At 42.4% G+C, this 13,206-nt stretch overlaps 1 protein-coding gene across 1 annotated transcript in view; it reads right to left on the bottom strand.

The window, feature by feature from the left end:
• Positions 1-7,303: 7,303 nt before the first annotated feature.
• CTTNBP2 (cortactin binding protein 2) overlaps positions 7,304-13,206 on the bottom strand; it is a 129,142-nt gene continuing 123,239 nt past the window's right edge. Inside the window, exon 23 of the mRNA XM_066634120.1 lies at positions 7,304-9,221. Within this exon, the coding sequence (XP_066490217.1) occupies positions 9,060-9,221 (162 nt within the window). The 3' untranslated portion in view covers positions 7,304-9,059. The remainder of the gene's footprint in view (positions 9,222-13,206) is intronic.

Raw genomic sequence — 13,206 nt, 5'->3', positions numbered from 1 at the left:
AATAGGCTGAAGGTGCCATTTATTTGCAAACAGATGCAAAATTCAATTATATGCACACTCTTTCAGAAAATATACGAACTAGAAAGGTGGAGATTTGATTTGAATGCAAATGGCCTTTATGCGAATCAGTCTATCCTGGTGGAAATCAGGGGGCTTCAATAGTGATGATTTCACTTAAATGATGAACAAGGTTGAAAAACACAAATAAGGACACTTCAATAAATTTCAAGCATTAATGAATGTGAGTTTGGAAGTTGGCAAGAGACCCCAGTTTTTTAAAAAAAAACACATAGATGCCAATTATGATCTGCTCACAAAGTCTTGGTGTAGTAAGATACGGAGTGCCCCATCAGTGGAAGTTAAACATGTGCTTGAATGCTGGACAGCTCTTTTTACAGAACAGTTACTCACCGGAGAGAGGTGGAAGGTAAAGATGAACTTTCTTTATGATGATTGTATTTCAATATTTGGGAAAAAAATGCACAAATATTTTTGCCAAGAATCTACAGTTTAGAATATTCATTGTTCAATATTCCAGTGAAGAGAACTCTTAGAATAGATAATTTCTAGGCAGTTAAGAGATGATAATGATAAAGTCTCTATTTCAAATAGACTCTTTCAAGACTCACAGTCCAGTCATACCTAAGTTCCCCCATACTTATACCAGTGCAGGTGTGACTTTGGCTGCATTTGGCTGGGAGAATTACACAGGCTGGAAGCATCCATAAGTTAAGGGGACATTAATCCTCTTGCCTCATGGTAAGCCCCTGGTGGCACAATGGACCAACTCAGACCTGCGCCAGCTACATAGTTGGCACAGGTCCATGTTGATCCATGTCAACAGATTAGGCTCTGGAAGTGGGATAGGAGATAGTACACACTGAAGCAACTGATCATGCACCCACCTTCTGCCCCCTTTGCCACCTTCCCTATCCTGCACACACTCTGCCAACGCTACTGGCCCATAGAATTGGGCCATTGTTCACTTGTCCTAGCAATGTAGGTGGGGAACACCTGCTGGTTAGGAGTAGGAAGTAGGCCAACATCAAAAATCACAGGAGAGATTAGAGTAAAAAAATAGCTGATTAGGATCAAACCTTGTCAGCTAGATTTTGTTTTGAAATGCCTTTCAATAATATTTTTAGTAGTTTAACGGATGGGATAAAATTTGACTTTTGTGATAATCTTTTATACAGTTCTGTGTTGCAGTTTAACTGAATTTCTCTAGAATATTTATTTTTAATATCTTTATTAAAATATATTGAGGTATTCATTTATTAAGAGAATCCAGTATTTTAAGAGGAATTATGTGCCATAAAGAATATCTTTGTATACAGACAATTTTTATATCACTGTGTGGCATTACTTTGAATTTACTGCACATTTTGGAAACTGGAAAATCGGCACTGTCCAACAGATCTGTCAGTCAAGTGATCCATTGCAGATTCTGAAAATAGTTTTTAAGGTCATTTTTAGATAACACTAAACATTGGCCATGAGCCAGAAAATGTAAGGCTATGTTCAGATACAACATTTTCTGGGAGCAATTTTTCCCTTCCCAACTTAAGGGCTTTAGTTTCAGTGAATAATCAGCAAAATATAATGAAGGAGAAAAAAAGCCTATTTTACAGGGAACAGCGTTGCTGTAGTGAAAAAAAAACCTACTTGTTTCTTTAAAACTCAGGAGATTTTAACTCTAATGCTGACAAGGGAATGCACTCTGTTGAAGTATTTAAGGAAAAGGCAAATTAGTTTGAAAAGGTAAGCATTGCTTTAGAGTAGCATCTTTGCACTGGTTTTTATAAAAGTCAATTTTATGCGCAGGCATATTCAATCTCCTACCTATGATGCCATATTTTGGTACTAGCCAAAATATACCACCAACAGGCAAACACACAATCCATCATCTCACTTCTGGGTGTAGGAATTTGCCTAGGTATAGGTAAAGCATGCTGAAAACCACATTAATCATTGCTACAGTGTGACAGGTGTATTGCATGGCAGAAAATACTGTCATATTACCTCCAATGCTCTAAAAATGTTATGTCCCTACATAGCCTTAATTGCATTTACTACTGATCTCAGTGCAACATTAGCATTGGATCATGTGACTTAGTTCCACTTATTTTGGTGTGATGGGGCTAGTGTATACATGACACCTGTGTGTATTATCCATGTGCTCCTTGCACACTGAAGCAAAACATATGCTGTAAGTGTGAAGTGAGATGTACACACATACTCCCATATATGTTCAGCCCATTTTTATCTGTTTTAAAAAAGGTGGACCAGAAATGTATGGAGTATGCATGTGGGGCCCACATCACATTTTATATTCAATGTGCCATGGATCTTTGCGTGCATATATGACCAAATATCTTGTTTCTCCACCTGTGTGTGGGTAATTTATACTCAGAGGGCTGGTGGAGCCCATAGTTGCAACTCATGTTTGCTGGACAGTGCCCAATGTATGTATTTTTATAAGCATAGAAATCTTAACTCAAACTACCTATATAACAAACTACAGTACCTGTTGTTCAGGTTGCCCTCATGCAATACAGAAATGTACTAAGTGAACACTGCTCAATAAAACAAAAGCTACGTTTAATTATTTATTGCCAAGGTAGAAGCTGCTGTGTACAATATGGCAATAAAACAAATGCTTTGTATACCACTTACCTGTTGTACAGCTAAATCTAGATTTATGAGTCGCTCCAGCCAAGTCAGTGAATTTTTACCTTTCCCTCTTCAGCAGACTAATATTCATTATATCAACTTGGAAACATATATTCTGTACTGTACTGTACTTGCTTCTAACCTTTTTCTTTATTGCCACTAGATGGCGCTGCAGAGTGGGAACTTTTTTCTTGGTGCCCTGTTAGACTGAAGTGAGATTCAGAACAAACCAAAGCAAATGTGATTTAGCATGATTTTGAAAGTATGCAGTGTCTTAAGGCCCAAAGCTATCCACCTTTGCAGCACTGATAAAGCTGCAATGCAGCCCCAAGGTAAGGGAACAAGTGTTCCCTTACCTTGAGGAGGTTTCCAGGGCTGCCTTCCACCACAGGATGCAGTGCATGCATTGTTGGCACTGCTGCATCAGTGCCGAAAAGTTGGATCTCATTAGGCCCTAAGTGACACAAAATTCCCTCTCTGTAGAGGTGGGTGAAAACAGGTGTGTTTTTTAAACCAAACAGAAAACAGTGTTATGTGTTTTTATTTCAGGGGTGCATTTTTATAGATTATAATTTTAAATTATAATTGCTTGTAAAGTGTAAAAGGTAGGTGATATGGATGGTATAGTGTCAGCAGATGTAGCACATGCACGTAGAGGTGTTAGAGAATGGGTCTTTTTTTGGCAGATGTCACTGATTTTGGTTATTTTTTGTTTTTTTTTACAAAAATCAGAAGTGCAGAAAGCGGTGTTTTTATTTCATTATCACCAAGAAACTCACCTCTACCCATCAGATTGTAACCTTGCTAGAATTTGTCTCCTTCCACCTGATATGACAAAAATCTGTGCAACTCAAAAACTTACACATGCTCACTTTCAAAATGGGTACAATGAATGGTGTCGCTTTAAACACACGGATAATTTGCAAAGACGTATGTTTATATTGATTGTTGGCAGCGTTCTGCACTGTTGTGCTTTTAATCCAATTGTATGGCAGTCCAGTAATATGCCCATATCTTCCAACTATCAAATATTTTTGCCCTGTGGTGATTGTGTACATGTTGCACATCAAGTAGTAACTGCAGCCAATCACAATTGGTGTTTGTGTTTATTTGATAGCTGGAGGTCAGAGATTCTGCACAATAAACCACCAATTCCTCAACTAGCATCCCCATTAATTTGTTGGGTGCAGTCATAGCTAGAAGGAGGGCAAAACAGTAAGTACTGTAGGTACTGCCACAATGTGCCATGTAAGTGGCCCCTCCCACTTGTTGGCAGAGCCATCCGGGCAGTGCCGTCATCCGGGCAGTGACGGCAATGCACAGATGCTATCTGAACCAAACTGTGTCTCCTGTGTGCTGCTGTCACTGCCCAGAACAGCTCTGATGGTGAATGGGAGTGCGGCATTTGCAGTACTTACCATTCTGCCATGTTACTGGATGCAGCTATGTTCTGGTAGCAGTTTCTGCATGAGAACATGGCACATTTCTGTGGCACCACACAAACTGTAGCTAAGTTCATGCAGTTCTGTTGCAACCTAATGTATTGAACCAGTTGTCTAACTCAGAAATAGGAAAGCAGTCAAACCACAACTGAAATAAAATCACAATAAACTTAACCCAAGTGTAAGATAACCATGCTTCCACATTTGATATAAAATCCATATTTTTATATCCACATTTGATATTCACATTTGATATAAAATCTTATAGCAACACATAGGTTGCTAGAAGGGGGGTAAAACATTGTGGCACCTGCAGTACTTACTGTTTTACCCCCCTTCACACACAAAAGGTGATTTTTTAATTGACTGCCCAATGTTGCATATAAGCAACAGGGACCAAATGTGTACACCTGCGGGCTGGGCAGAAATGGGTTAAACCATTGATTCGCACACATTTAGCACCGGGACTCACTTTTTAGACTGAGAATCTGTCAGGACCTACCGGAAGTGATGTCATGACCAGAAGTGACATCAACAAGCAGGAAAATTTTAAACAATCCTAGGCTGCAATCCTACCTACACTTATCCAGGAATAAGTCCCATTTACTGTCATTGTTAAAAGCATATACATAGTAGCCTGGTAATCGTACAGATGTGTAACATCTCCCCAGGTGTAATCACACACCATGGCAGCATCAATTCTAATACTTGTAAAATATTGAAATGAATGGGGACCCACCTGAAATTGGCTTGCGACCCAGCCACTGGGTCCTGACCCACAGTTTGAGAAACACTGGAAACTGTGCTGGTTGACAGACGAGACAAATTGCACTTCATGAGCGGGCAGGGCAGCAATAGGGCAAGATCACCATGTAAATACCATGACTCTTTTAACAGGATAAAGCTCATCATAAAGACATTTGGTGAGAAGCCAAAACGATAAGAGTGAAATCTTGCCACAGCAGCTTTTCTCTGTGCTGCCAAGCAGTTGGTTACAGCCCCATGAAATTATACTGATGATGTAAATGGAGATGAAAACCAGGAAACTGGAAAGGAAATGGAAAGAATCCTATTGTGAGAAGGAATCCAAACTAGGGCTGTTGGGTCAACCATTACAGGCTTGCCAATGTCAACATCAGTGCTGAAGGCTAGTGTTGAGATGTGTTCCAAAGTCATCTGCAGAAAGTAAAACACTTGCTCTGTGGCTTTTTGAATGCATTCTCAGACCCTTTCACTTCCTGATCACCCACAAAATGGTCTTTGAACTGTTATGAACTGTTCTCCCATAACTGTCTCATTGTCTGCAGTCACCCTTGCACAATAATTGGAGCCGCCCCACTCATGGCCAGGGGACAGCCAGAGAGATGGAGGCCAAGTCAGGGAAACCTCCCTCCGAGTAGAGCAGAGGGTCCCAAATCTAGGAAGCCCTCCTGTTGGACAACCATGCCCAACAATTATCTTTCAAAATCCTCCACAGGACAGGTGCACCCCCATGCTGGAATGAAAGTACACCATTGGAAGCACATGGCTACTACAGGACAGAATCCCCCCCCCCTACTCCAAACTCTTTTACCAGAAGTACCACAGTGCTTCACAGCCGGTTTAACTACAGCTGTCAACGAGCAGTGGGGTACTGAAAATGTACTGTCTGTATGCTGCCAGTTACTGAAGACAGAATAACACTACATGAAAATGGCTAGTGATGCAGACAGAAAGTAGCTCCAAGTCTATCTAGAAATCCAATTGGGCTTATCCGCTAGAGGAACTAGTATACCGCCAGCAGACATTGCCGTACGACAGTCATAAAACCCACTCTGACAGCATGAAAAGCAGCGCACGGTAACAAATTGGGAAAGGGCTGCTGACACAGGTAAGCCGGTGGGGGAGGTGGAAGGGGGAAGGGACAAGGCAGAATGGGGCAGGGATAAGAGTGAATCAGGTCCAGGAAGGGGGCGGGTTCAGTGGCAGCGGCATCTGTAGAATCCAAATCCCCTTCTTGAACCTGATCCCCCAAACAAGATCCATGCAGACTTGTGTCAATGATTTCACTGGCACAGTTCCAACTCGTCCAGGCCTTAGTGGCTTACTCCTTAAACCAGAGGAGACCTCCACCCCCACCGCCCACAGGATGCAGCATGAGCTCTCATGGCACGGCAGCATCAGTGAGGAGAAAGGGGACAGGATTTGGCCATAAGGAATGCACTGTACAATCCTGCATAAGTACTTACCCCAGAGTAAGTTCCACTGATGTCAGTGAAACCAGCACCTGAGTAATCATCACTAGGACTGGCTTGTAAGGCTCTTGCTGGGAAACATGAATTACATGCTATAAATATTTAGAAAACTAGCCCAATCCTGAGCTGTCTGGCATCCAGAGGACCAACAGTGCCAAAATGGCTGCCGCTGCTTTCAATGGCTGCCAGGCAGCCACTAGAGGGTCCTTGCAGGAAGGGGACATTTGTCCCCTTTCCCTGTGTAAGGAAGCAGGCCACACAATGGGGCTACCCGACTGTATTTAGTTGGCACCGAGTAAAGTAGTCTCATGTCCAGCTGGAAGACCCAACATGGGGGTCCGGATCCAGCGGAGCTCCCCTCTCCCCTGCTCTGCCTTCCCCCACCCTGCCTTGCCCTAGAACACCTCCCCCTGCCCCCATTCATGTCTTTGCCACTGGGAGCAAGGGTCGAGCTCTGGGTGGTGTGCAATGGGCCTCTGGCTGGTGCTAGCTCAGCATGGGCTGAGTCTGAGTGAGTGTTGCCCACACTGAGTCTGGTGAGTGTTGTAGGTGTGCCTTATAGCACATTTGTGACACTCAGTATGGGTGGAGGGCTGGCGCTGGCCCAACAGGATTGGGCTGTCTGTATCCTAATGAGGGCCAAGCAGAGATGAGAAGGGGAAACTTGTGAGAACACATAAAATCACAGACCCAGGACTGAGAATTGGCAGTGAAGGAACTATGAAGGGCACGCCGTAGCTCAGTCCTTGCAAATCTTGGCTAACATCCATGTTCTGATCAACAAGGTCGAGAAAGCCTGGTTTCAAAAGAAAGGAAGCACTAACACACAAGCAATTAAACTAAGTAGCAATTTTAGCTTCAATTTCTTGCGCAACACATATGCACACAGAATACGCATAAAAGTAAATATACGTACGTAAGACGGAAACAAAACATATCTGCAGAAATTGCAGTACAAAAAAGGGTTTTATTGGCATGATAACGACAGATGAAATTCCAGGAGAACATTTAACATAACTACTAGTTTTACTTTCACAAACTCCCTTGCAAAGTGGTTGGGTTGAGTCCCTTCATAGCACTGTCTGAGTCAGCATCTGGTAACTTTGCCGAGTGGCTATGAAGTCTTTCCTTAAGGATGTTGTGAATATTCATTCATTCAGAAATAGTGTCAAGGCAATACTGAGCAAGCTGGGCACTAGTATCAACTGTGTTCACCATGAGTGCTGGAAGGAGAAATCTTTTGTGAGGGAAAAGGATGCTGAATGGGAGAGAGAGGCATTTTCCATGTTAAAACTTCATTTCAGACAGAATGCGCAGATGGGTCAATCGTATGTGTCCCTCCCTTCCCCAAGTTATTGCTACTGCTTTTTCTCCTGATAACTACTGTGTGTTAATCTAGTGCTGTCCTGTAAGAAAACAATTGTCTAAATGTAAAATACCCTAAATTCCTAATGTGTGTCAAAAATACAAAAGGGGAAGGGAACATTTTATAGCATATATACCAACAACTTACATAATTAGAGGTTATTTTTTTTTCATTGTCTTGTCCAAAAAAAAAAGTGGGACAAATAACCATGGTTAATATGCTTTGCAGTTCCTTTTTTGTTGTTTTTTTTAACAGAAAACAATTTGTACAGGAGTTGGAATGCAAACTGAAGCAACAAGGAGCAGAAAAGAGACAAGAAATGAAACTACTACCCAATATAAATATGGGCAATTGAAATATTTAATGTAGTTTATAACTGAAAGTAACTGGGCAACATTCCCAGCCCTTCCCATTATTGCCACATTCCATTCACTTTTCAGAAAGTGAACATGGAAACTTTTTTTTTTTTGCCTTGAAAACACATGTACATTAGCTTTAAGCCAATACTGTACAGAACTGTGCAACCCAATGTATGTAATATAACATAGGAAACTTAGCATAGAACTAGGTAAATTTTATTGACCTGTTACAGCGATCCTCTTCTGCAGGCTGAAGGGATGTCACCCCACACATGTGCGACTGCCTGTAGAATCCCACTAGATGCAGGCAAGAAGAGCAGGTGTGCTGCTTGCCTCTGTGGGAGCCACGGCATGGGAATCCCACAGGTAAGCAGAGTGCTCTAGCTGGTTGACTCTCTGAATGTCTAAGGTGATGCATTTGCAAAAATGGCCACACTGGCAAATACAGTGTGGCGAGCAGTCAGTGCTTCCAGATTAGCTATCTGGTTCTTAATGCATCACCAGTGGCATTTAGCTCTTTTGTACACAGGTATCTCCGGACCTAGTCCAATTTATTTATTTATTTACATGTACACACGCACATTTTCCTGCGGTGATACCCCTGAATAGAATTAAACAATAAAACATTCTTAGATTAGAAAAAAAAACCATTTTTTGAAGCTATCACTTCCCACTACTAAAATTCCAATTTGATATAATCTCATATTTTCATTATAAACAGCTTATTTACATAGAAATTAAACTGTGGTCCCATACATACATTATAACGGAGAAAAAAAAATTATTTTAAAATTATTTACACTTGTGAATAAATTTGTTCTCCAAGACAGATAAAACTGAGATTACGTGAAGACTGCGAGGGGGAAATGAACAGTAGGCAGGTATTGTTCGTGTTTTTCAAGTCGTATTTTTTTGTGCATGTTCCAAATTTCGAGTCGCTCGCTGCCTCTATTTGCCTTGTATTTCTGCTGCTGCTGCTGCTGCTTCACTTAGTGTTCTGAGAAGACTGGTTGACTTTGTTTCTGGGCACGGGGAGAAAAGACTTCACTCTTGAAGCACCGCTCTTGAAAGACTCTGCTTTGGGTTTGCTGTTGCTACATTCCACAGCTGGACTGTTGCTGAGAGGACGGATCCCAGGATTGGCATCCTGTGGACAGAACAACATCATTCATAGCAGAAATGCATCCTGCTTCCTTCCTTGACTACGGCAGGCCCCTGAAAGCACCACATCATCCATACAGGTGCTGCCTCTGGATTGCAACACTCATTCGTCTTTCTCTGACATCTTCAATTCTCTCTGCTTTCCCCAAAGGTACAAAAAAACCTAGTACATCCAGACCTGAAACTAGGGCAGAGCCTGAGGGGCATGTGCCCCAAGCACTAGGCTAAGCAGGGCACATGACTGCCCCCAGGCTCTACCTTAGTTAGGGATGAGTTAGTTATCTCATCTACCTTATCTACCTTATCTTATCTACCTTAGTTAGAGATGACAACACAGTCCTGGAATGAGCTGGAATCCCTAGCATGTATGCACTGCTGAAACAGAGGCGCCTGCGTTGGCTCGGTCATGTCGTGAGATTGGATGATGGCCGGATCCCAAAGGATCTCCTCTATGGAGAACTCGTGCAAGGAAAGCGCCCTACAGGTAGACCACAGCTGCGATACAAGGACATCTGCAAGAGGGATCTGAAGGCCTTAGGAGTGGACCTCAACAGGTGGGAAACCTGTTCAAATATTTGGGTGGATTTTTGCATCTCGGTGAAGGTGAGTGCATGGTCATTATGATCTCTGAGCTGTCTTCGACTCTGATGGTTGTGAGAGCCATGAACCTCAACAGATGGGAAACCCTGGCCTCTTGGAGGCAGGCTGTGCAGCATGGCCTTTCCCAGTTTGAAGAGACACTTGGCCAACAGACCGAGGCAAAGCGGCAAAGAAGGAAGGCCCATAGCCAGGGAGACAGACCAGGGACAGACTGCACTCGCTCCCAGTGTGGAAGGGATTGTCACTCCTGAATCGGCCTTTTCAGCCACACTAGACGCTGTGCCAGAACCACCATCCAGAGCGCAATACCATAGTCTTCCGAGACTGAAGGTTGCCAACAGGTGCTGGCAGCTTCACTTCCAGAGAACGAGGAACAGGGGGCACAATGCTGCCAACACCTCCTTTTCCAGGGAGAACCCGGAAGTGATTGCCTTGTGCCCAGCCTCCAGGGGAGAAGGGTACACAAAGCTGCTTTAGCAACCACCTCCTCCTCCAAGGAGAATCAAGAAGTGACTCCATATGATGTCACTGTCCTGGGTGCGGAGGCAGTGCATTATGGCTTTGGGTAAAGCCCAGGTGACACTGCACATTGCCAAATACATAGCGGCAGTCTCACGTTGTTCCTTCCCTTCACATCTGCAATGTTCACTTTCCCTCATGGCAACCTTATGCTCAGTAAAACGCCACCACTGCTGCTGGCAGGAAACACAAGTCAAGCCTGACATTATGGAGCTGGGATAGGGAACTCAACATGGAGCTGCTGTTCTGGACAGCACACCCTTACGTTTTGTACTGTGAAGTTTCATATTCTACCCTTAGAGCTGTACCTGGGTTTAGTACGCCAGCCAAAACGACCCGTTGCACCAGTTTATAGCCCACCCTAGTCTGAGGGTTTAGTGTGAATTATGAAATTGTAGAACATTGTGTTGAACAAAACAGACTGATCACAAAATATTTCTCTGTCATGTCAATATTTCTCTATCATCTAAATCTCTGAGAGTCTAAATTCACCTCCTCTTATTTTACAATAAGAACCAGCACGACCGTTTTACAAACACATCCTATACATTCCTACTGCAAAATGACCACGTTACTCCGAAATTAGTTAACTTCCCTTCTTCCAACCTGAGAAGGCAACATTTATTGGAGAAGATGTCAATATTTCAAATATTCTGGGACAGTGGTTGTCAAACTTTTTTGCACCGGGATGCACTTTTAAAAATGACACTCTAACAGGACCCAACCAGCTTTACGAGGCTTTAAAAAAAGGTGATCTAGAAAGAAATATGTTTAGTTATTTCTTAATAGATTATTAGTTATAATATCTATATAAATTATTAGTTAATAACTAATGATATTTTATTTATTAATTTGCAAAAAGTCAATCCATTTCTCACAATGAGGTAGCTGTAATTAATAGCCTGAAGGCTTGAGAGGCTTAGTTATGTGACCCAGTCTTCACCTGCCCCCACTACCTGACTCTGATGCATTTGAAAAAAACACACTGGAAAAAAGACATTCAAACATTGATCTCTCCCATATTGACACAAGCTTGCAAACTGCAGGAGCTGAGCTCTTTGCAGGGCAGTTAGCAGCTGATTTTTGAAAAGCCTCGGGGCTTGAGGCAATTAGTTAACTGATCTTTTCATCACCTTTGTTTTCATTGGAGGCTCTATGGGACCAACCAAAAACAAGGTTGGGACCCACTGTTTGAGAAACACTGATCTAGAAATTTGAGCCTAGAAAGTTAAAGTTCTCCTGTGTCTATTTGGAAGAAGGAAAGGAAGAAAATACGATACCCACTCCCCATTGTTCTTCATGTACACTGAAATCCCAAGAATACAAGCTATATTTTAGTTCCGTGTACACATCTGACACAGACATTAGTTCCGTGTACACATCTGCCTGAATGGGCAGGAGGTCTGGTCTAGAGGGTAGAGCCTCCATTTGCCTGAAGATAACATCCACAAGGTCGCCAGTTCGAGGCCACCGGCACCGTGCGACCTTGAAGTAGCTGACAAGCTGAAGCCGAGCTATTCCATTGCTCTGAGCATGGGAGGATGAAGGCCAGAATGTTGTGACCAGATCAGAAAGAAATATCTGAATGTTGTGGTTCTTGAAAGAAAGAACCTTCTTTCATTTGTAAAAATCCCTACGGGGATTTAAATAAGCCTACCTATGTAAACCGCCTTGAATAAAGTCTTGAATAAAGACCAAGAAAAGTGGTAAAATAAATACCTGTATTATTATTATTATTATTATTATTATTATTATTATTATTATTATTATTATTATTATTATTACAGGTATTTATTTTACCACTTTTCTTGGTCTTTATTCAAGACTTTATTCAAGGTGGTTTATTATTATTGTTAGGCGGTGTATTATTATTATTATTATTACATCTGCAAGAGGGATCTGAAGGCCTTAGGGATGGACCTCAACAAGTGGGAAACCCTGGCCTCTGAGCGGCCCGCTTGGAGGCAGGCTGTGCAGCATGGCCTTTCCCAGTTTGAAGAGACACTTGGCCAGCAGTCTGAGGCAAAGAGGCAAAGAAGGAAGGCCCATAGCCAGGGAGACAGACCAGGGACAGACTGCACTTGCTCCTGGTGTGGAAGGGATTGTCACTCCCGGATTGGCCTTTTCAGCCACACTAGACGCTGTGCCAGAACCAACTTTCAGAGCGTGATACCATAGTCTTTTGAGACTGAAGGTTGCCAATACAACATTATTATTATTATTATTATTATTATTATTATTATTATTATTATTATTATTATTATTATTATTATTAAATGGATTTCAGTGAAAAGGAATGGCAATAGACGCTTTCCCTCAGACTGCTTCCAGCTCTACAGGTGTGTCATTAAAATGATCCCCAGTTCCCTGATTCAACACAGTACATTTGGCTGATAGGGTTTGCGGTGTATTTTTAGATGAAAAGAGGAGCCCCCGTGGCTACAGAACAGATGTTTTCAAGACACCCCCCCCCCAATCATTCCCTCTCCCAATTTTTAACTGTCTTTTGTTCAGGAGTTTGGCAGACATGAACATCACAACCCGTTTGCTATTTTTACATGCCTGCCATGTCTGTACCTTCCCTCCCCCTTCTTGCGATGACAGAAACTGCACTGAGCAGCAAGACGGGGAAGAGCTCCAGGCATTTCTAGGTACAACCATCTGCTTTCTGTGGTTTTGACTCTGTAAAAGTAAGGTGACCGCTTTCTAATAGGGTACGGAGACTTTCAAACAAATGCAAGAACCTTTGCAGGGGAGGCTGAGAGTTGCAAACCACGGCTGGGATTTCTACACAATGGGCCACAGTTCTGGAGAAGGCAAAAGCTTATTTTAAAAGCCGACAACAGAAAGAA

This window comes from Tiliqua scincoides, chromosome 7, assembly GCF_035046505.1.
Source record: "Tiliqua scincoides isolate rTilSci1 chromosome 7, rTilSci1.hap2, whole genome shotgun sequence".
Lineage (NCBI taxonomy): Eukaryota > Metazoa > Chordata > Lepidosauria > Squamata > Scincidae > Tiliqua > Tiliqua scincoides.
This window is presented reverse-complemented; position numbering and strand designations above follow the sequence as displayed.